This window comes from Eulemur rufifrons, chromosome 20 (genome assembly GCF_041146395.1).
Source record: "Eulemur rufifrons isolate Redbay chromosome 20, OSU_ERuf_1, whole genome shotgun sequence".
Lineage (NCBI taxonomy): Eukaryota > Metazoa > Chordata > Mammalia > Primates > Lemuridae > Eulemur > Eulemur rufifrons.
Genome location: NC_091002.1, coordinates 2,357,113 through 2,382,259, shown reverse-complemented (window position 1 = coordinate 2,382,259; position 25,147 = coordinate 2,357,113). Strand labels below are relative to the sequence as shown.

Here is a 25,147-nt window from a genome sequence, read left to right as displayed (position 1 = left end):
CATCTCATTTTCCTAATACTTGAGAAAAGATATATGGGAGGTACATTTTTTGAGCCCTGGAACTTGCGGAAATGTACACTCCCACACTTGATTGATTAGCATGTCTGCACTGCCTCCTAGCATTTGAGAAATTCAAAACTATTCTGATTCTTCAGCCTATATGACCTGTTGCTCTTCTCTGAAAGCTCATCAGATCTAAAATTTGTTTTGATCTGTGTCTATTTCCAGTCATTGCTCTGCACTCTTGGTAGGTTTCAATCTGTAAACTTACAGATTTCAGATCTGTGAGATTTTCTTTAATTATTTCATCAATGATTTCTTCCTCCATGTTTTCTCTCTTCTCTTTCGGATGGTGAAATCTCTGGACTGGCCCTCTAATTTTCTTACTTTTTTTCTCATATTTTCCTTTTGTCTTTTTACTCTACTTTGTAAGAGAGTATAGAGACCCGGTCCTCCAGCATATCTTTTGGGATTTTTATTTCTGCTTTTATACCTTTAATTTATAAAGCTCCATTGTTTGTTCTCTGAATTATAAAAAACGCTGTTTCTTGTTTTACAGTTACAAAAGTCTTCTTATCTGTCTGAAAATACTGATCATAGTTATTTTGATGTTTTCAGAGTCTCTGTTTATTCCAAACACCATTTTTTTCCATTTGATTGTTTAGATCTTGATGTTCGTGTTAGATTTCCCAGGATGTCTGATAATCTTATGTTGGTAACTTGACTGGGAGCTAACAATGAATGATGCTTGTTGACTATGAACTACACTCCAGCGTGTCCTGGGCAACCTCTGATGTCACAATCTCCACAATCTCTTTTCTCTTGGCTCAGTCACAACACCATTGAAATCACTTGAGTGTCCTGCCTGGAGGGTGAAAACACCAAGGCACCATTGTCTGATCCCAGCCGGGGTGGGAGGGTGCTATTTCAGCATTTGGTATGTGTACATTTAGATAATCTTGCCATTTTTGGTGCAGTATCCCAATGCAAGCAGGCTTGATGTTCTTCAGCCCAGACACTCTCTATTTTACCCTCCTTAGGGGACTAACCTCAGTCTTTCTGGGTGAGGAAGGGGCAGCCCTCTAGCTCTGCAGAGTAGGTAAACGGCTCTGGGGTTCTTAAGAAGTTTTCAACCACTTCACTGTATTTTAGCCTCTTTTTTCACCACCCTCCCCCATTCCATAGGTACCAGGTGCTGCCGGCTCCTGAGCCTTTGGGGGATTCTTTAGCATCTGTCAGTTCTTAACTCTCCCCAGTGGCCACTTGAGACTCAGTTTCTGGTATCCTAAGCTGTTAACCACTCTACACCTTCTTTCCAACCCCCTCAATGTTTTGCTGCAGTCTCTATGCAGTTTTCCTTGTCCTCATACATTTATCATTTTTCAGACACTCCTTCCTGTCATTAAACAGAGTTTTAGAAGGGAGAAAATGTGTGTGTGTGTGCACGTGCACGCTTAACCTGTCATCTTCGAAGTTCAAGTCCTTGTCTTTTCCAAATCTTCTAAAAGTATTTAAGTTGGAAGATCAGCCAAGCACAGCGCAAGGCCACAGGTGAACAAATCTGGTGCCCTCACACCAGCTGCCTCTGTGGGGGTCAGACTGTTAGTGATGCCAGCACTTTCCAAAGCCTCTCACTGGGCTCCTGCTTCTGCTCCACACTCACTCTGCTCACTGGGAGGGACGTGGTGCTGCTGTGCGCAGGAAGGGGAGAAGAAGGTCCCTGGGGAGGCAGCAGAGACTCAACACTTCTACACAAAGCCCAGAGCCAGCACCGAGGCTTCCCAAAAGAAAGAAGTCTTCCACAAGTCACAGAAACGAGAAGGTGTTCTGCTCTATGCTATCCCGTGCACTGCCACTTCTAAACAACGTCAGGGACAGAACACTCTCCCACTGCCGCAGACTGCTCCTGACACCCTACCCACGTACACCACCACCCTAGGCACGCCACCGGCACCCGGTTACCTGTGGATGATGTGGTACCTCTGCAGATACTCCAGGGCCAGCGCCAGCTCGCAGATGTAGAGCTTCACGGCCCCTTCTGTGAAATGCACGTTCTGCTGCAGGTGGTAGCGCAGGTCGCCCCCCAGGAGCAGGTCCACCACCATGAACATGTCCTCCTCGTCCTGGAAGGAGTACCTACAAGCACAGAGAGGCAGCAAAGGTTAGGGACAGACGTCCTCGAGACCAAAGCTCCTAGTTTACGGAAGAGCAAACTGAGACTTGGAGAGAGGCGCGGATGTTGCCTGAGTCACGGTGATATGAGAGTGGGGGGAAGGGGCAAGAGGCTTTTGATTCCCAGACTCCCCCCAAACTGTTGGGGTTTCCTGATTCCCTGAACAGCAAAGGCAAGCAGGAGTACCCAGCATCACCCCCCAGGTGCCGGCAGACAGATGACACTTTAACCAGTACTGGACTCGGACACGTTACTTCAACCGTTTCTAGTAGATGCTTTTATTAGACGTTGTCAGGATTTGTAGGAGCTAGTCTCCAGAGATTCATCCCCCTCCCCCAAACCCCCTCGGTTTCCTGTCTGTGCATGCTGTTCTGCACATAGGACTTGTTTCTGCTGTCCTTGAATACAGTAATGTTCTGAGACATCCAAATCCAGGTCTTAAGGGAAGCAGTAGTCTATAATTCTTGCCTCTTGGAACTTGGCCAGATTCCAAGCCACATGGAGAGGCCATAAGAAAGAAAACCAGGGCTCTCTGATCAACAGCCCCTGGCAGGCAACGTGTGACAGCTAGCACCAATGGCCAGCCATGAGAGTGAGCCTCCCTGGGCGCCTGGATCTTCCACTGTAGCCTGGGATACCACGTGGAGCAGAAGAATTGCCCAGCTGAGCCCAGTTACCATACAGAACATGACATGATATTAATAAAATGGTGAGTTTTTTAAGTCACTAAATTTTAGGGTGGTGTTTTATTTTGTTTCCAAAGCAATATAAAACTGATACAGTATTAAATTCATTTCTTAAAAATGCATTTGGGCTTCCTAAGGACTGAAGAGAATCTCATATAGAATCTCAGAATGTTGTTCATCAGTTGTAGAATAATGTCGCATTATCAAATGTTGTTAAGCTCCTTACAGAGTCATGGAATGTAGTAGCAAAACCTTGTAATCACAGAATTTCAGAACGTGATCGTGGAAGCTTAGACCTGTGTCTTGGATCCTTGCATGCTGGACCTGGATCAGCCTATTCCCCTCACTTGACAGAACATGAAACTGAGGCCCCGAGAGGAAGGGACTCGGTGGGTCAGTGTCAGGGCAGGGCAAGAACCCAGATCCAGGACTCTCACTCCCTCTCATGCCCTGACGACCACACACTGCTGGGATGTTGCTGTAATGCACACGCTGTGTTTCTGCAATCTGGGCGTGCAGCCCCGGGAGGGAGCCTCATGCACGATTTGGTCCCAGGAGAGGTGACAGAATCACATGCTTACAGGATGGGGAACTCCAGCCCCATATGACAGAGACTGGGGTCCAGGAGAGAGGAAATGGCTGGCCAGAACTCGCACCCTCCTTGTGTATCTTACCCACTGCTTATAATTGTTCAGAATTGAAGCAAGGAATAGGGGAGCCTTTTATTGTGCCCCTAGAATCATGAATTTACCAGACAATCACAGAACACCTCTCTTGTGACAGGCATCGGGCTGTGTGCTGGGGACACAGGGACAAAGAAACTGTCCTCACCCTGAAGGAGCACACCGGTTCCTAGGGGACCCAAGCTGACAGTCACAGACAATACAGGGGCTGATACTCTAGGAGTCTTTTTGGGTGCAGCGGGCGTGGGGAGGGTGGGAGGCAGGGCTCCAGCAGGTGGGGGTGGGTGGGAAGAACGGGGACAGTCTTTGTGGATGAGGGGTTTCCTGGGTCAGGAACACACAGCGGGGCTGTGACTCAGATGGGGACAGCATGACCCAAGGCTGGCTCAGGGCCCCTGGAGGCCCACTTTGGGAGTCACCATCCTGATGTGGCTGGGCAAGAGCAAAGTAGGATACAGTCCTGGGCCTTCATGGGAAAGGGGGACAGGAACACCCTACAGGATAGAACGATGGGTCTCCTGCTGGAGACATACAGCAAGTGCTGCAAGAGCAGAGGAGACGGACTAAAGCTGCATTTCCCAGGCACCTCCAGGCCGAGGGGCTCTCCTTCCTTTCCAAGCGAAGCCACCAGGAGTATCCAGGTGTGGCCCATAGCCTCATTTGCTGCCCAGACTTCCCCAATATTTCCAAGTAATGGGGCAAAGGGAATCATTTGCAGAAATATCAGTGAGAAAATTTTTGCCCAGAAATTTTTATTTTTTTAATTCTATTGTGTCAAGACGTTTGAAATATACAGAAAAGTATGCTTTGATTTCTATTCTGTTCCATTGATCTCTTTGCCTATCACTAAGCTAACATCATTCAGTCACTCAGCAAACACTTACTGAGTGCCCCCAGGTGCTGTGCTTGGCCCACGGGGCAGGAGCAATGGTGGAGGCGAGGCCCTTCCTTTTATGGGCCCTAGATTCTCATGGAGGACAAAAGCTGGGGAGACATGAAGCCACGAGGAGGAGACTGGCTGGGGAGGTGGGGCTAATGTAGGAAGGTGCCCTGGGAGCCCCTCTGAGCAGAGGTCGCTTGAGCTGAGCCAGTCGCAGGAAGACCAAGGCAGTGGGGAGAGAACATCCTTTGTGAGTGCAAGGCTCTAAGACAGGACAAAGCTGGGAGGGGCTGACAGTGCCGCCAGAGCAGAGCCGGTGAGACCACCAAGGCCTGAGCTGGGGCCCCTGCAGCCCGGGGAGGAGACTGGATTCTGTTTCCAGGAGGATGGAAAGTCAGCTGAGAGTTAGGCTAGGCAGTGGCCTGGCTACTTCCTCTTTATGAAGATCTCTCTGGATACAGCGTGGAAAATGGGTCTGAGAAGGACTCTGGGCGCAAACCAGTGGGATTCCCTGGAGGGCTGGATGTGGGAGGTGAGGCGCCATGGATGTCCCTCTGGCGCTGGGAGTCCCAGGCTCTGTGGGAGGCTCAGGGCCAGCACTTCCTGCTCCCCATCTCCAGTGCCTTAGCCATGGCCCACCCAAGGGTGTGACCCAGGCCAGCTTTCTCCCCTCTTGTCCCAGGCTGACTTTAGAGCATGCTTGGCCGGAAGGAGGTGGGTGGGGGCTTGCTCGGTGGCCTAGGGACCTCTGGAGCGCACCAGCTCCTCCTTAGATCTGTTTCAGGGAAAGTGTAATCTCAGTCTGACATGCGGTCTCTGCCCCAGTCGCGCACTGCAGGGACAGCTCCGGGTCAACAAAAAGGTTATAAAACAAAGCTTCCTTAGGGGCCTCCTGAGCGGGAGGTACTGACCTTTTTCACACGCGATTGTTTCCAGTTGGCCCGTGTGGTTGGCATGTCTGGGCCCATGCAAGAACCAGCCTGAAAACTCTCCTTTGACTTTTGTTGGAATTATATTCAATTTACAGATTAATTTAAAGAGAATTAACATTTTTATAATGTTGGACATTTTCAACCATGAACATGGAATATCTATTTATTCTGATCTTCTTTTATGATTACCAATACAGTTTTTCAATTCTTTGCTTCACAGCCCAGCATATACATGTTTTTATTCCAAGATTTTGCAAGTAGTTTTTATTGCTGTTGTAAATACAATCCTTTTCGAGAAAGCTTACTGCCCGGTCCTCTCGAGGGTGAAGAGCACTCCACAATCGCACACGTTCGCCTCGTACCTGGAAGCCTGGCTGGTCTCTCAGTCCCAGTTCTTTTTTTTTTTTTTTTTTTTTTTTGAGACAGAGTCTCACTCTGTTGCCCAGGCTAGAGTGAGTGCCGTGGCGTCAGCCTAGCTCACAGCAACCTCAAACTCCTGAGCTCAAGCGATCCTCCTGTCTCAGCCTCCCGAGTAGCTGGGACTACAGGCATGTGCCACCATGCCCGGCTAATTTTTTCTATATATATTTTTAGCTGTCCATATAATTTCTTTCTATTTTTAGTAGAGGTGGGGTCTCGCTCTTGCTCAGGCTGGTCTCGAACTCCTGAGCTCAAACGATCCGCCCACCTCGGCCTCCCAGAGTGCTAGGATTACAGGCGTGAGCCACCGCGCCCGGCCGAGTCCCAGTTCTAATGCTTTTCCCACTGATGCGCCGGGGTTTGCTTATCACATGAAAATTTCTGTATCTTCTACAAAACAACCGCTATCTTTTAAATATTCCAATCCTTATCCTCTTATTTTTTCGTCTTGTTTTACTTCACTGTCTGGGGCCTCCAGTGAAAGGCTGATCAGGAAGGGTGATGGTGGAATTTCTACCTTGAACTGAACTTAACTGTTTCCCCATTAAGTAAACTGTTTGCTGCCTTTGAAGGAGATCATTTATTCTGTTAAGAAAGTTGCTTTCTGTATTGCTGAGAACTTTTATCATGAGCAGGTGTAGAGGTTTTTTCTTTAATGTTAAACTGTTTTTGCATTTCTAGACTGAACCCTACTTATTGATAAACACACACATGCACACACACATAGACCCGTGTATTTTACTGGACGCAAGTTGCCAATATTTTGTTTAGGATTTTTGCATCTGCTGCTCTGAGTAACACCAGCCCTTACAGTCCTGTCTGCCATGGTCCTGACCCAGGTTGGTATCATGTGGTACTGGCCTGGTGGGGTGAAGTGGTCAGCTGTTCCTCTCTGGTCTGTACGGGGGAAGGGTTTACAGGGGCGTCACTTGCAGAAAGGCTGGTCTCACAGGCCCTCTGTCCCTTACTCGTGATCCACGCGGGATTCTCCTTCCTCACTTGGTGTGTTCCTGTTGGTGCCATCAGATGATCCATGTGCTTCACCCTCAACCAAAAGACGAGCAAATACATGCCCCAGGCTGGCCAGGAAGTACAGGCAGACCTCATTGCATTGTGCCTCACAGAGGTCGTGTGTTTTGCAAATTGGAGGTTTATGACACTGCGTCAAGCAAGTCTCCCAGCGCCGTTTCTCCAACCGCGTGTGCTCACTTTGTGTCTCTGTGTCACATTTTGGTAGTTCTCCCAATATTTCAAACTTTTTCATTGTTATTATATCTGTTATGGTGGTCTGTGATCACTAATATTTGATGCTGTTATACAATAGTAATTGTTGAGACACCACGAACCACATCCATGTAAGACGGCAAACTTAACGGATATATGTTGTGCGCTTTCTGACTGCTCCACGAATCGGTCATTCCCCACCTCTCTTACTTTTCTGGGACCTCCCTATTCCCTGAGACACAACAATATTGAATTAATAACCCTACAGTGGCCTTTAAGTGTTCAAGTAAAAGAAAGAGTCACACATTTCTCACTGTAAATCAAAAGCTAGAAATGATTAAGCTTAGTGAGGAAGGCATATCGAAACCTGAGACAAGCTGAAAGTTAGGCCTCTTCACCAAATAGCCAAGTTTTCAATGCAAAGGAAGAGTTCTTAAAGGAAATTGAAAGTGCTACTCCAGTGAACAAACAAATAATAAGAAAGTAGAGCACCTTATTGCTGACGTGGAGAGAGTTGGAGTGGTCAGGATAGACCATCAAATCAGCCCCAACATTCCCTTAAGCCAGAGTCTAATCCAGAGCAGGCCCCAACTCTCTTCAATTCTGTGCAGGCTGAGAGAGGGGAGGAAGCTGCAGAAGAGAAGTTGGAAGCCAGCAGAGGTTGTTTCATGAGGTTGAAGAAAAGAAGCCTTCCCTATAACATACAAGTGCAAGGTGAAGCAGCAAGTGCTGATGGAGAAGCCGCAGCAAGTTACCCAGAAGATCCAGCTAAGATCATTGATGAAGGTGGTTTCACTAAACAACAGATTTTCAGTGTAGAGGAAACAACCTTCTATTGAAAGATGATGCCATCCAGGCCTTTCATAGCTAGAGAGGAGAAGTCAGTGCCTGGCTTCCAAGCTTCAAAGGACAGGCTGACTCTCTTGTTAGGCAATAATGCAGCTGGTGACTTTAAGTTGAAGCCAGTGCTCATTTATCATTCCAAAAATCCTAGGGCTCCTAAGAATTATGCTAAAGCTACTCTGCCTGTGCTCTATAAATGAAACATCAAAGCCTGGATTATAAAATATCTGTTTACGGCATGCATTGCTGAATATTTTAAGCCCACTGTTGATACCTACTGTTCAGAAAAAAGATCTCTTTGAAAAGATTACTGCTTATTGACAATACACCTGGTCATCCAAGAGCTCTGATGGAGGCGTACAAGATTAATGTTAACACAATGCCCATGAATTAAGGAGTAGTATCAACTTTCAAGTCTTACTTTTTAAGAAATAAACCTTGTAAGGCTACAGCTTCCATAGTCTATGGAAATCCAATGATGGATCTTGGACAAATAAATTGAAAATCTGGAAAGGGATTTACCACTCTAGATTCCATTAAGAACATTCCTGATTCATGGGCGGAGGTCAAAAGACCAACATTAACAGGGGGTTGGAAGAAGTTGATTCCAACCCTCATGGGTGACTTTGGGAGGTGTAAGACTTCAGTGCAGGAAGTCACTGCAGATGTGGTGGAAACAGTGAGAGAACTAGAATCAGAAGTGGAGCCTGAGGATGTGCCTGAATTGCTGCATCTCATGATGAAACTTTCACTGATCAGGAGCTGCTCTCATGGATAAGCCAAGAAAGTTGTTTCTTGAGACAGAATCTACTCCTGGCGAACAAAGGATTTAGAATATGACATAAACTTAGTTGGTAAAGCAACAGCAGGGTTTGAGAGGATTAACTTCAGTTTTGAAAGTTTTTCTGTGGGGAAAATGTTTATCAAACAGCATTGCATGCTGCAGAGAAATCTTTTGTGAAAGGAAGAGTCCACCAATGTGGCAAATATAATTTTTGCCCAATTATAAGAAGTTGCCACAGCCACCCCAACCCTCAGCAACCGCCACCCTGGTCAGTCAGCACCAGCAATATGGAGCGAAGACCCTCCACCGGCAAAAAGGTTATGACTTGCTGAAGGCTCAGATAAGTGTTGGTATTTTTTAGCAATAAAGTATTTTTAAATTAAGGTATATACATTGTTTTTTAGACATAATGCTATTGTACACTTAACAGACTACAGTACAGTGTAAACATAACCTTTATAATCTATGCACTGAGAAACCAAAAAATTTGTGTGACTTGCTTTATTGTGACATTAGCTTTATTGTGGTGGCCTGGAACCACCCTGCACGATTTCCCAGGTATTCCTGTACACATAATGTCTTTCGGTCACTAGTGTTGGTTCAGGGATGACCATGTGCTCCATCAGGACTATTTGAAGTGCTCCCTGGGATTGGAACATAGATGATGAAAGAAAAGCTCCTTCCTCTGGTTTTCTAGGCTAGAGGCTGTGACTAAGAGACAGCCCAAGGCCCCGGTGCCCCAAAGCTGAGTAAGACCTGTCTGTAGAGTGAAGCTGCAGACGGGCAGGCCAGCCTGAGAGCTAAATACAGAGAGAGGTGCTGCTGGGGGTGCTGGTCCCACATGGCCAGAAGGAAGAGCCATCCGCGGACTTCATATGTGTTCATACATGGGCGATGACTACGTGGTTTTGACTTAGCTACTTTACATTGTGTTTCTATGATTGGAACTGAAATAGTTGTCTGATACATCTTTTCATGTATCTGTTACTGAATAAAAGGGTTTAGATGTCCAAAAAGAAAGCACAGGAATCAAATATAATATGCCTCCTACAGATGCTCAATTTGTATTCTAAAAGTTGATGGACTATTGAAACATTACATTAATAACCAGTGAGTTCTGCACAATCAAGTCACAGCTAAACTGTCAAAGGGTATCTCATTCAATATTCTGTCAGAATTCTTTGGAGGAGTAACATGAATTTTCAGAGGGAAACTTGGATACTGGAATGAATTCTAAAAAGGAAAACCCAAATGCAAAGAGAATACTTTACGCAGTAATTCAGATTGTGATTTTCTTGCTGCAGATCCACACCTTGCCCTGAGCCATGGACCCTACATTCCCAAGGAGACTCAACGTTATTACTGCAGAACAGACAATGACCTTTCGTTCATCTCTCTGCAGTTTTGTGCTATTCCACAGCTTTATACCATTGTCCCTTTGGTGTCTTCTTGTCCTAGAATTATAATTGCTTTCTCATAATAGTGCCGCACATTGTCATGGAAATGATGGAGATGACACACAAGGAGCTGAGGCTCTATCGCAGCAACCCCGACGGAGGGAGAAATCTGGATAATTGGGCTCCTTGCAAGAGCAAAGGCTGCTGTGGGCTGCGAAGGCGTAAATCACGATGAATGCAATGTCCATGTTTGTTTTTTTAAGATTTATTAATTTCCTACTTTGTTCCAAAAAGGATTCCAGTGGCTTTATAAAATTCATATAGCATAATAAAATTAAAAATAAGTAAGCCAAAGACCAAGTCAAAGGATAAAAAAGAAATCCAGGAAAATGGAAGCAGGCAAAAACACCCCAGTGACTGCCCACAGATCCCGTATGCTTGCCTGCAAGGGGCCCTCGGTGTGCCTTGAGCCTCCGGCACCGAGTGCGGAGAGAAACACGGTCGGCTTCATGGTTTAGTGTCATGAAATCCAATCAATTGTTGAGGAAAAGCATGATTTTTCCCCAGGTACTGAAACCAGACGGAAATTCCTCCTCCAGGTTCTTAGGATGCTGGTGCGCTGTAACGTGGTGAACGGCACATCTGCACAAAATGACTCTAAAACGATACCAAGTTTGAGCAGGGTTTTTGTGTGATGTCTCTCAAGGTAGACTGAAGGCATTAAAAGTCCAATTCTGTAAAAGTGCTGCTAGATGGGGCAAAAGCAATGAGCTCTGTGTGTGCTGCTCATGGCTTAGCTTTCTTAATCCGGGGTAGATTTAGAGGGGAGCACACGGTGAGCGCTCCTCAGGGGCTGCCTTGCCAAGACGAGCGCGTGAACACACCAGCAGACACGCAGTGGCTTCCGCCGTGGGCTCGGGCCTGCGAGCAGCCAACGACCTAGCGGGAGACGAGGCAGACTGCTCACCTGGGTTTGGGATGTTCACCAGGGAGCCTGGGTTTGGATGGCGTGTGCCACGGCACATCGCTGCACGTACCCACGCGCCCGCTCACGCTCTGCACGATCACTCGCCACAGTCCGCAGTCCTGGGGCACCGCCTCGCTCCCCTGGTCTGCCACTTACTTCTCGGCTCAGAGCAGGGTTCCCAGCTGGGAGCAATTCTGCTCCCCAGAGGACACTGAACGATAGTGGAGACAATTATGGTTGTCACAACTGGGAGGGGTGCTGCTGTCATCTGTGAGTAGGGGTCAGGGACGCTGCTAAACATCCTACAACACAGGACAGCCCTACCACAAAGAATTATCCAGCCCCTAATACCCGCAGTGCCAAGGCTGAGAAACTTTCTTTAGGAAGCCTTCCCGAGCCCTGGAAGACTGAGCTGGGTGACCCACTGGTCCCCTCTGATGACAACAGTTAGCACCGGCATGGTGTGTGTTCTGGGCACCGTTCCAAGTACTTTACTTGTATGATCTCATTTAATGCTCCCGGCAACCCTTGAAGGCAGGCATCACTATGAACCATCTCTGACAGCTTAGGACCTCGAGAGTCAGAGAGATTACGTTACATATCCAGGATGACACAGCTAGGAAATGGCAGGGCTGGGAGTTGAACCAAGACGCCCATCCCCAGAACCCAGAATCTGTGCTCGGCGCCCTGGTCACACCTTCCTCACAGCGTCCCGAGCCTCTCTCTCCTGGTCTCTTCTCCTCACCGGCCAGTGGACTCTGAGCACAGGGACCTGGCCTTTCCAGTAGGGTCCCTCTGCATCGAACATGCCGCCAGGAGCATCGCGCATGCTCAGGAGTGAACGGGCCGCAAGCACCCAAAGCAGCCGTGTTCTGTGTGGCACACCGGTCGGCCACTCGTGCCCACCACAACCGTGGGGCGCGGTGCAGAGGAGAAGGTGGGTGGAGAGCTGGTGGGGAAGGAGGGTCCTGGGCTCTGCCTGCTGTTTCAGTCGCTGCCTACAGGAAGCTCCTCTTTCTCTGGCCTCCTCTTGTAACATAGGCCAGGAACTCCCCTTCACCTAAGAATGACGCCCTGGACTCTCCACAGCCCCTCCCTGCCCCCAGGGAGCAGAGCTGCCCTATCTGACCGGAAAGTCCAGAAGGAGGGGCAGCTGTGCTCCCTTCCCCCCACTCTGGGACCACCCGCAGCTGCCCGCCATCTGCTCCCTGCCGCGGCCAGAGCCTGGCCGGTGGAGCGGGGGCCTGCAGGTGAACACCACTTCCATTTCGGGCTGAAGTGTCAGCAAGCCCTTGGGGATGCCGACGGGGCTCGCCGTAGGACCGTGTCAGCAATGAGGTGGACACTTCCACCTCCATTTGCCAGACTCCTGTCTTTCATGATAATCGTTCCAAACTCTAGAAGGAAGAGGGGTTCTCTTCATAGACCCCCTGATCATCCCTCACACTTATCCCACTTAACCACATGAGCATCATCACCCTCCATTGCCCAACAGAGGAAACCAAGGCCAAGAGAGGTTGACTGGCCCAAGGTCACCAGGTCAGGTTTCTTCTTGGAAGTTGCACTCTGTGCAGAATCACCAGCCTTGGAGGCCTGCACACCAAGGGTCAGCCTGCACACCAAAGGGTCACCCTGCACACCAAAGGGTCACCCTGCACACCAAGGGTGAGCCTACACAAGAAAGGGTGAGCCTGCACTCCAAGGGTCAGCCTGCACACCGCACACCAAGGGTCAGCCTGCCACCAAGGGTCAGCCTGCGCACCAAGGGCCAGCCTGCACACCAAGGGTCAGCCTGCACACGGCACACCAAGGGTCACCCTACACACCAAGGGTCAGCCTGCACACCAAGGGCCAGCCGGCGCACCAAGGGCCAGCCTGCACACCAAGGGCCAGCCTGCACACCAAGGGTCAGCCTGCACACCAAGGACCAGCCTGCACACCAAGGGTGAGCCTGCACACCAAGGGTCAGCCTGCACTCCAAGAGTCGGCTTGCACACCAAGGGTGAGCCTGCACACGAAAGGGTAAGCCTGCACTCCAAGGGTCAGCCTGCGCACCAAGGGTCAGCCTGCGCACCAAGGGCCAGCCTGGACACCAAGGGTCAGCCTGCACACCAAGGGTGAGCCTGCGCACCAAGGGCCAGCCGGCGCACCAAGGGCCAGCCTGCACACCAAGGGCCAGCCTGCACACCAAGGGTGAGCCTGCACACCAGAGGGTGAGCCTGCACACCAAGGGTCGGCCTGCACTCCAAGGGTCGGCCTGTACTCCAAGGGTCGGCCTGCACACCAAGGGTGAGCCTGCACTCCAAGGGTCGGCCTGCACTCCAAGGGTCGGCCTGCACTCCAAGGGTCGGCCTGCACACCAAAGGGTGAGCCTGCACACCAAGGGTCAGCCTGCACACCAAGGGTCGGCTTGCACTCCAAGGGTCAGGCTGCACACCAAGGGTCAGCCTGCACACCACACACCAAGGGTGAGCCTGCACACCAAGGGTGAGCCTGCACACCGCACACCAAGGGTCAGCCTGCACACAAAGGGTCAGCCTGCACACCGCACACCAAGGGTCAGCCTGTACACCAAGGATGAGCCTGCACACCGCACACCAAGGGTCAGTCTGTACACCAAGGGTCAGCCTGCACACCGCACACCAAGGGTCAGCCTGTACACCAAGGGTCAGACTGCACACCGCACACCAAGGGTCAGCCTGCACACCAAGGGCCAGCCTGCACACCGCACACCAAGGGTCAGCCTGTACACCAAGGGTCAGCCTGTACACCAAGGGTCAGCCTGCACACCGCACATCAAGGGTCAGCCTGCACACCAAGGGTCAGCCTGCACACCGCACACCAAGGGTCAGCCTGCACACCAAGGGTCAGCCTGCACTCCAAGGGTCAGCCTGCACTCCAAGGATCAGCCTGCACACCAAGGGTCAGCCTGCACACCAAGGGTGAGCCTGCACTCCAAGGGTCAGCCTTCACTCCAAGGGTCGGCCTGCACTCCAAGGGTCGGCCTACACTCCAAGGGTCGGCCTGCACTCCAAAGGTCGACCTGCACACCAAGGGTCGGCCTGCACACCAAGGGTCAGCCTGCACACCAAAGGGTGAGCCTGCACACCAAGGGTCAGCCTGCACACCAAAGGGTGAGCCTGCACTCCAAGGGTCAGCCTGCACACCAAGGGTCGGCTTGCACTCCAAGGGTCAGCCTGCACACCAAGGGTCAGCCTGGACACTACATACCAAGGGTCAGCCTGCACACCAAGGGTCAGCCTGCACACCAAGGGTGAGCCTGCACACCGTACACCAAGGGTCAGCCTGTACACCAAGGGTCAGCCTGTACACCAAGGGTCAGCCTGCACTCCAAGGGTCGGCTTGCACTCCAAGGGTCAGCCTGCACACCAAGGGTCAGCCTGCACACCAAGGGTGAGCCTGCACACCGCACACCAAGGGTCAGCCTGTACACCAAGGGTCAGCCTGCACACCGCACACCAAGGGTCAGCCTGCACACCAAGGGTCAGCCTGCACACCAAAGGGTGAGCCTGCACACCAAGGGTCAGCCTGCACACCAAAGGGTGAGCCTGCAGACCAAGAGTGAGCCTGCACACCAAAGGGTCAGCCTGTACTCCAAGGGTCGGCTTGCACTCCAAGGGTCAGCCTGCACACCAAGGGTCAGCCTGCACACCAAAGGGTGAGCCTGCACACCAAGGGTCAGCCTGCACACCAAAGGGTGAGCCTGCAGACCAAGAGTGAGCCTGCACACCAAAGGGTCAGCCTGTACTCCAAGGGTCGGCTTGCACTCCAAGGGTCAGCCTGCACACCAAGGGTCAGCCTGCACACCGCACACCAAGGGTCAGCCTGCACAGTACACACCAAGGGTCAGCCTGCACACCAAGGGTCAGCCTGCACACCACACACCAAGGGTCAGCCTGCACACCAAGGGTCAGCCTGCACACCAAGGGTCAGCCTGCACACCAAGGGTCAGCCTGCACACCGCACACCAAGGGTCAGCCTTCACACCAAGGGTCAGCCTGCACACCAAGGGTCAGCCTGCACACCGCACACCAAGGGTCGGCCTGCACACCAAGGGTCAGCCTGCACACCGCACAGGAAATGCGGCTGAGCACACACGAGAGGGCTGCAAGTCCTCAGGGAAGGCAGAGTCAGAGCACGCTGGTCCGGCTCCCCCTACTGGGTGAGTGACTGCACCGCCAGCCCCCCTGCCCGGCCGGTGGCCGACAGCAGGCCCTGGGCAAACTGTGCTGTCGCCAGCGTAGGGGAGGCGTGGAAAGGAAAAGGCAGCTTCTGCGGGAAACTCTAAACCTTTCTCAGTCTTCCAGCAGGACATTGCCCCTGGAATCACTTGAAACTGCTTTCTCCACCTTTCCCTCCTGAGGCAAAAGTCACTGAGGGCCCAGAGACTAGACTGTGGGATTCGGGAAGCTCCCGCACCTGGGACAAGCTAGTGTCTTCGACGCTCATCTCTGGTGGCTTCACTGTGGCCCCTGCAGGGGCAGAGAGCTGAGTGTCTCCTCTGAGGAGCACGGGATGGAGAGGAGGGCTCGCCCCCATGCTCACCTCCAGTAACTCCCAGAGATCTCACGCCGGCAAGAGAAGGGCTACCAGCAGCCCGAACACCGCGGAAATCCCACGGTGGCGTGCCGGGCTGGGCTTTCTGTCCGCGCTCGCCGTACAAGTGAAAGGAGCTTACCAGACCTGCATCGTGCTTGGCCCATGTGTCTTTAATAACATTCACAATGATAAGCTTTTTTTGTTTGTTTTATAAATTTGACTTGAGCCACAAGGGTCCACACACAATGTTCGTCACACCAGACTGATTCTCACCCCTGCCTCCTTCCCAGGAAGCCGAATGGAGCTGGCTAGCGTCCGTCTGCCTCCTGGAGGCCAAAGTGACAGGGACAGACTCCCGAATGCTACCCAGGGCTCCCAGACCAAGGCAGGTCAGGGGTGAGGCAAGGCGAGCGGCAAGTCCGCGCCCCCGCCCCGCAGCACGGCGGCTCTGCGGACTGGGAAGTGCCGTCTATCTGCAGAAACGCGGACTGTGGCTCTTGTGGCTTAATGATTTTATTTATTTTAATTTATATCCTTCATGCGTCTAAAGAATTTGTGGTGGCTGACGGAGGACAAGTAAGACTGCTGGAGGAGACAGGAATAACATGGAACGAAGGGCGGGCAGATGGACCATCAGGGGACAAACAGGGTGTGAGCAGGCACCGGCAGCTCCAGCTCCCGAGCAGTGCAAGACAGCAGGGGCGACGCGCGGACAGCCCCGCTCTCCCGTCTGAGCAAGTGAGAAGCAGCCAAACTGCAGCAGCAAACTGCTCCCCTGGGGCTGAATTCTGAGAGAAGCGTATACCTCGCATTCTTTTACTAGGAGCGTGGGATGTAAGGACGGGAAGGGAAGATATCGCTCACACATGCCAAGCTTCCCATGCAGCAGGCATGCTCCTCGGTGCCTTGCCAGTACCACTGACCGAGGCTCCTGCCTGCGTGAGCTCACTCATTGGAGACCTCGATTAATCTTCCAACACTTTGAGGCAGGCATTATCACGTCCATTTTAGAGGGGACAGCACTGCGGTTCAGAGAAGCTGAGTAACTTGCCCAGTGTCACACTCAGCTTTTCTCCAATCCCCTCTCCTCTGAAATCCTTTTGCCAACTTTCTCCTTGACCCTTCCCTTCAGCCGCAAGGGCCACACCCTCCTGAGCCCAGGGAGAGGCGCTTCCGGCTGCTCTCCTTCGTGTAGGACTCAGGCGTCTTGCGCTGGGCCTCACCAACTTGCTCCTGCAAAGCAGCCATTCTGTTTGAACACACTAACCAAGAGCCTATTTCCCATTATTTTAGATGAGAAAAACTACCCATCAACTCAAGTTTCTTGACCAATTTCTTAAAATACAGTGTAAACACAATAAGATAGGTGAGAGATCCACATGTTAGTATGCACAATGCCTTAGACATTCTGTCCTCATGACCAAACACCAACTACTGTTAACAATGCTTATGTTTTTGCAGTAACGCGGTCCTTCTTCCCCTCAGCAGTGTCTATGATTCCCATCCCCTTTGGCAATAGACACTTCGAGTGATTTTTCAAACTGACTACACTTGATTCTGACATTTCACTAGTTATATTTGACATGTAACTTGAGACTTGCTCTGATATCACCTTGTTAAAAACGTTGTTTTAAGCTTTAGGACTGTAAATATAGTTTTTTTCCCATGTAAACAGACAGCTGAAAAAGAATTGATAGATGCACATAGGGTCAAGCCATGTGACACTGACAATTTCACCCAGCTTTATTTAACTATGGAAATGACAGTGTCATATGGCTCAAACTAACACAGTCCATGAAGGTTTGGTAATAAGATTCAAGAGCAACATTGGACCAGGAAAATGTTAATTCAGGAGGCATTCTGTAGGGTGAGTATGGCTGAGTGCGTGTTGAGCACCTATGTGCCAGGCCCCACTGTGGGCGGGAAGCATCCACCAGTCACATGTGGCCCCTACGCAAGGTACTGACCGTACTCCAGGAGGGGAAGGAGAGGGCAGTGTAGAAACACACAGGAGAGGGACCTCCCAAAACAAAGGGGAGGGAAGCTGAAGGAGCAAGAGCCATCGGGTGGAGTGGAAACTCGAATTGGCTCACTCAAAGTCTGTTCCACCCTCCTGCTGGGGTGACTTCCTGCAACTGCAAAGGCTGAGAAGCTTGTTCCCCAGACTCCCTTGCAGCTAGCACTCCTGCATGCTGTAGCTTCCTCGTGGCATGCACGCACTGGAGACTCAGTTACATGAGGACACTGGCAAATCTGAGGTCTCATTCTGGGATCCTGCTTCCCAACTGAGGCAGAAGCAGCCGCCCCCTCTGGTCTCTCCCTATGGCTTTGGGCAGAACTCTTAGGTTCATCCCAGGCTCTGTTCCTCCGTTCTCCAAGGGTTCTGGTAACACATTTAATGCCCTGTAACAGATCCCTTTCTTCTGAACTAACTAGAGTGTGTTCTCTTCCCTGAAGCTGAGCCCTGGCTGATACACCAAGCACAGAGCAGAGAGAAGGGAGAACTAAGAAACAGCATCATGAAGGCTCAGAGGAGAGGCGAGCACCGGTTCAGGCTCAGGCAGCTGGGGTGAGGGTGGGAGTGGGGTAAGAGGGCAGGGAGGAGAAGACCCCCACCAAGGACTTTGTAAGCCACGATAAAAAGTTTGGACTTTATCCTCACACAAGGGGGAGCTACTGAGGAGTCTGAAACAGGAAACAGGCCTAGTCAGATTTGGGTTTTGGAATAGCTGCTCTGTTGGCAAGGTAGCCGAAATCCGGAGGACCTTTGTTTCAAGCAGGAAAGCAGCGAAGGCACCACTGCCGTCACTGATAAGCGTGGCAAACCCTAACACAAAGCCCTACCGAAGTGCACAGGCTCCAGAGGCAGACTCCTAGGTCCTGGGTCCCAGTGTCCTCGTCAATAATCAATCAATGATCATGGTGGTGTTTACCTCCTAGGCTTGCAAGAGTTTAATGGCTTAGTAAGAGTACAGGGCTCAGAACAGTGACTGGCACATAATAAGTGCTTAAAAATTATTTGCGATTTGCAGTATCATCAAGAGCCATCCCTTGACTCTGTCCTGCCTCCCCCTTCTGCTCTGGTCTCCTGAAGGACCTGGGGTTTGTCCAATGTGCTGAGTTCTCTCTCGTGCCGCTGGACCTTTCTTCATGCTATTCCTGTATCTGAAAGTGCCCGCCCTGGGCTTCTGCACCTAGTCCACGCACCTTCAAGTCACTCCAGTGACTTCCCAATACATCAGAAGTACATTCGGGATCCCTTAACCTGGCCCACAAAGCCCTGCAGGGTCTGGCCGCAGGCCTTTCCAACCTTTATCTGCTCCTGACTTTGCTTCCTCTATTTTTTGTGTGTGTGGCTTTTATTTTTTTTCTGTTCTAGTCTTGGGATCTTCGTACTTGCTGGTCTCTTTGTCCGCGATTCTCACCCTCCTCCATCTTCCCTCTTGCCCTCTCCTCTGTCGAGGCCTTTGCTCCTGGGACGTCCCCGGACACGCCCTGCTGCTCGCGTGTTCTCCGAAGCAGCGCCCCTTCCGCCAGCCTGCGCCTCCCCTCGGCCATTTGGGGCTGTTCTTTATAACGTTTATCCCTATCTGAAATACTCTAACTTACCCATTTGACTGTGTGCTGTCTGCCCCTGCCCCACCCACACGTGCACACACATGCACATGCACACACGTGTGTGCATGCACCCACACTCGTGCACACACATGCACACGTACCCACACATGCACACACACACACACACACGCATATGCATGCACACACATACAATGCACACACGCACCCACACGTGTGCACACACCCACACATGTGCACACATGCACACACATACACACACACACACAGGTACCCCCACACACCCACACATGCGCACACACATGCACCCACATGTATACGCACACAACACGCACGTGCACACACACACACACACACACACACGCATGCGCACACATGCAAGCCCCCCGAGAGCCAAGATGTGATCTCCACCAGTGGTTCTCAAACTTGTGCGTACGTCGGCAGCTTCTGGGGGGCTCATGAAAACACAAACTGCCGCCCTCCCCAGGAGTTTCTGACTCAGTAGTTCCGGGATAAGACCTCGAATGTGGCATTTCTAACAGGTCTCCAGGAAATGCCGACGCTGCTGGTGGGCGTCACCGTGAGAGGTGCTCGTCCACATTCATAGTTCTATCCTCAGCACTTAGATGGCGGCACGGTAGGTCATCAACCGATTTTTAAGTCAATTTTTAAGCCTTAACTCTTTGTTATCTTTTAGGGCCCAAATCAAGTATTGCCTTCTCCAAGAAGCCTCCCTGACTAGAACAGGAGGTCGTTGCAGATGGCGCCCACCTGACACCTCTGGAATCTTCCAGCGTCCACTCGGGCCTGGTCCGGGGCAGGAATGTTCACTGAGTGTTGCTTCAGTAGATGGGCCTGATGTCATCTTTAACTATTTTTTCAAGTTTTGTTTATATTTTTCCATTTTTAATTATATATGCAAGAATACAGAAAGTAGAAAAATTGACACACTTATCTTCTCCATCAAAATTAAACAGACATTGCATTTTGCTCCACTGACATCAGCCCTCTTATGCTCATTTACCCCACAATGGGTAGACTTAGCCAAGGGGATTCCTCTTCGTTCAGGTCTGACACAGCCTACACGCAACTGTAGTGGCCAGGGCCCTAGATTCAGAGTTCACCAACCTATTATGGCACCTGGGCCTGGGGGTGCATGTTCACTCTCTGTAGCAGGGTTGAATGTTGCTTGCCCACAGAATCGGAATCTGTGACACGGAGGTTTGGGCCCAGGGACCACGATACAGGTGCAGCTCAGGAACCTCCACCAATAGGGCTCAGTAGCAACGTGGGTCACAGGAGATGATGCATCATGTTGTAATGGTTCTTGGCCCTGGGATGGTGTGGCTTAGCGGTACCTGAGACTCAGTGAAGCCAGGTGCAGCAGCAGTCCTATCCCAGAATGGCAAAGCACAGCTTTCATTTGGCCCCTGGGAGGTGGGGGAGGAAACAGTACAGTGATGACTCCACTCTCTAGAGAGAAGAGTGTTTTAGCAGCTCGGATTCTAGGGGTATAGCCCAGCTCCAGGAACGCAGGGAACTGGAGCTGTCTGGCCTGTAGGGCGGGTATCTCAGCTCAGGCCTGGGGGATATGACTGTTCTGGACATCCAAGGCACCATTTCTCTTGCACGCAGGGCACTGCCTCAGTTTAGGTACCCAAATGACTTGAGTGGCCAACGTACTATTTTCCCAGGAGACGGGGCACTGCTTCAGTTCTGGCCCGAGGGAGCAGGGAGAGAGGTAGGTAGGTGAAGAAGCTCCACCCCCACTTTGCTCCACAGGGAAGGGTTTATCAGCTGCTCATAGCTCAGCTTGGAAATGTCTGGCCACTGGGCTGGGGTGGCATAGTGGTGGCTTGGCCTCAAGGAGCCATGGCCATAGTTCTGGTTCCAAGATGGCATGGTACAATAGCCATGGAGACCACAAGACATGGGCACGGTGTTAGCTCCTTCTCTGGAAGCAACACAGCTGTGTGGACTCCAATAAGCTGTCTTGGCTGGGTTTACTGCCTATGAGGACTGCAGGGGGCCCCACTGGTGACGTCTGTATGTGTCCAAAGTGTTGAGGGAGGTTGCTGGGCCCTACTGCTCACCTCTTCCCCACAGGAAGAAGTTCCTCCCATCGATTCCCAGAGGACCCCAGTAGTTGGGGGGGGGGGGCAGTGAAGGCCCGGCATTTCCTTCCTTCTTCTGTGTGGCCATCCTGAGTTTCTGTTTTTACCAGTGTTTCTCTGAATCCCCTGATGTATGCTGGTGCTCTCCCTCAGTTACTTTCATTAAAACACGGCTGTCTGTTCATTGTCCTGGCTATCTTTGTGAGGGAGACGAGTGCTGGGGACTTCTAGTCAGCTATCTTGCTGATGTCTCCACTCTCTGTTCTTGTTTTATCTCTTTGAGATAAGAACTAAATGATTAGAGAACTTTCCTTTTTTTCTAATGAAAGCATTTACTGCTATAAATTTCCTTCTCATCTCTGTTTTAGCTGCATCCTACAAATTATGATATGCTCTATTTTCATTTTTATTTCCTTACATGTATTTTTTAATTTCTTTTGAGACTTCTTTTCTGACCCATGGATTATTAAGAAGTTTGTTTAATTTCCAAGGATTTAGATATTTTCCTGTTGTCTTTCTGGTATTGATTTCAAGTTTGAGTCATTATAATCAGAACACACACTCTATTATGATTTCAGTTTTTTTAAAAAATTTTCAGTGTTTGTCGATGACCCAGGAATTGGTATAACTTTATGAATGTTCTGTGGACACATGAAAAGTATGTATATTCTGCTGTTATTAGGCTAAGTGTTCTATAAATTTCAATTAGGTTCTGTTGGTTGAGGACATTGTTCAGTTCTCTTATGTTTTTGCTGACTTTTGGTTTAGAAATTTTATTAGTTGCTAAGAGTTGGTGTTAGAGTCTCCAATTATAATTGTGGATTTTTCTATTTCTCTTTTCAGCACTATCAATTTTTGTATCTTGTATTTTGTAGTTCTGATGTTTGATTCATTTTAAACTCATTATTATTTGACTCATTTTTTTTTTTTTTTTTTTTTTTGAGACAGGGTCTAGCTCTGTCACCCAGGCTAGAGTGCAGTTGCATCATCACAGCTCACTGCAGCCTCAAACTCCTGGGCTCCGGCTATCCTCTTGCCTCACCGTCTCAAGTCACTGGGACTACAGAAGTGCTCCACTACGCCTGGATAATTTTTTACACTTTTTGTAGAGATAGGGTCTCGCTCTTGCTCAGGCTGGTCTTGAACTCCTGATTTCAAGCACTCCTCCTGCCTTGGTCTCCCAAAGTGCTAGGATTACAGGCGTGAGCCACTGTGCCCAGCCTATTTGACTCATTTTTAATTTGATGTTATACTATATCATATTACCATATATAAATAAACCAGTTTATTCATGTATGTCCTACTGAGATAAGTAGTTGTTTTTAACTTTTCCTCTGTTATAAGCAATGTTGCCGTGAGGGTCTTCAATCTTTGTGCTTACATACATGCACAAGCTAATTTATTAAACAAATATTCACTGAGTACCACCTATGTGATAGTCACTGATTTAGGAGTTTGGACACATTATCAGGCAAAAGAAATCATGTCCCTGCCTCCATGATGCCTGAAGTGAACAAGGGACTTGGCACAGTGGGCACGTAGGAGAATGTAAGTCATGCTGATTATGAGAATGAGTGACTGTATAAATGAAGTTAACTTTCTGATGTTAAGCATATTGAGTGATTAACATGTACCACATCCTTACTCCTATATGCCTTACAATAACTCCGGAGGAATGCACAAATATATCTATTGTACTAAGGAAGAAACTGACGCATCTGAAGAGTGTAGCTTACTTAAAGTCATACACTTGATTTATTTTTTAAAAGAGGTGGAAGGGTATCTTAATGGCAAATGGACAATCTTTTCAGTAAATGATTCTGTGTTAATTGGATATCCGTAAGGGGAAAAATAAACTTTGACACAAAATACACATAATAAGCAGGCAATATCAGATGGATTGTAGATCTAAATGTGCAATGTAAAACAATAAAACTTCTAGAAAAAGCTCAGGAGAAGATCTTAACTTTAAGGTAGATAAAGATTTCTAAACAGGATATTGAAAGCACTAATCATAGGAATATGTTAATATGTTAGACTTGATTAAAATTAGGAATGTCAGTTCTCAAAACACACACAGAACATAAAGCAAATGAGGGAAAATGTTAAGAATCTGGAGATATGTTTAAAGCATATATAATTCTTTGTAATAGTTTTGAAATTTTTGTAACTTTGAAATTATATCAAAATTAAGTTGTCAAACACACATGTACACACACAGATAGACACATACACAATTAAGTTGTCAAAACACACATGTACACACACACACACACACACACACACTCAGACACATAACACATAGATGTTGGTATCCCCAAGGTGCCAGTAAGAAAATGACTCAAAAATATAGTAAAAGAAACAACAAAAGAATCAAAATGCTAACTAGAAAATGTTTGTATTACACAAAGGAGAGCAGTAATGGAGAAATAGAGGTGAAAAATATAAGACACCTAGAAAAATAGCAAAGTTGCATACATAAATGCTAAACTTAGTAGCAATTACATTAATGTAAATGGGCTAAACATTCCAATTAAAGGGAAAAGATTAACAGAATGGATAAAATAAAACGTGATCCAATTCTATGCTGTTTACTGGAGACATACTTTAGATTAAAAGGAATAGACTTAAAGTAAAAAAATGGGAAAATATAATGCATGCAAACAGTAACCAAATGAGAGCTGGAGTGACAATATTATTATCAGAAAAAATAGATTTTAGGATAAAAATTGTTACTAGAGACAAAGAAAGACATTTGATAAAAATGTCACTCAATCAGGAAAATATAACAATTATAGACATATTTGCACCTAACAACAGAGTCCTAAAATACATAAAGCAAAAACTGATAATTTGAAGAAAGAAATATGTGAACAGTGATAGTTGGAGACTACAGTAGCCCACTTTCAATAATGAATAGAAACATTAGGAAGAAAATAAACAAGAAAATAGAAGAATTGAGTTACACTAGAATTAAAAAAAAAAACCTAACAGATGTCTATCAAACAACCAACAATAGCAGAATACACGTTCATCTCAAACACATATGAACCATTCTCTAGGATAAAAATTATGTTAGGCCACAAAACAAATCTTGATAAATTTAAAATGACTGAAATCATACAGAGTGTGTTCTCTGATGAAAAAAAAGGAAAATAGAAATCAATAACAAAAAGAAATTTTAGAAATTCACAAATGTATGAAAATTTAACAACACACTTCTAAATAACCAGTGGGTCAATGAAGAAATAACAAGGAAAATTAGAAAACATTTTGAGATGCATGAACAAAAATCCAGCATATAAAAATTTGTGAGATACAGCTTAAGCAGTGCTTAGTGATAAACACCTTAAGAAACTAGAAAAAGAAAAAGAAACAAAACCCAAACAAACAGAAGGAAATAATAAAGATAAGAGCAGAAATTAATGAAATATAGAATAGACAAATAGTAAAAAAAAATTGAAAGGTTGAAAAAATTAAAATTCTTTAGCTAGACTGACCAAGAAAAAGAGAAAGCAAATTCAAATTATTAAATTCAAAATGAAATAGGAAACATTACTACCAACTTTATAGAGATAAAAAGATTATAAGAGAATAAAATACAGAATTTTATGTCAACAAATTATATAACTAGATGAAATGGACAAATTAATATAAATATGTAAACTAACAAATGCATTCAAGAAGAAATGGAAAATCTGAATAGGGTTTTAGTAAGTGAAAAGATTGAATTAGTAATACAAAATAATAAATTTTTTTTTTTTTTTTTTTTTTTTTTTTTTTTTTTTTTTTTTTGAGACAGAGTCTCACTTTGTTGCCCAGGCTAGAGTGAGTGCCGTGGCGTCAGCTTAGCTCACAGCAACCTCAGACTCCGCGGCTTAAGCGATCCTACTGCCTCAGCCTCCCGA

At 48.3% G+C, this 25,147-nt stretch overlaps 1 protein-coding gene across 2 annotated transcripts in view; it reads right to left on the bottom strand.

Moving 5' to 3' along the window:
- Positions 1-25,147, bottom strand: part of STK32B (serine/threonine kinase 32B) — a 230,401-nt gene that overhangs the window by 107,797 nt on the left and 97,457 nt on the right. For both annotated transcript variants that reach the window (XM_069496004.1, XM_069496003.1), the window contains exon 2: positions 1,963-2,136. In XM_069496004.1, coding sequence (XP_069352105.1) covers positions 1,963-2,136 — 174 coding nt within the window. The remainder of the gene's footprint in view (positions 1-1,962; positions 2,137-25,147) is intronic.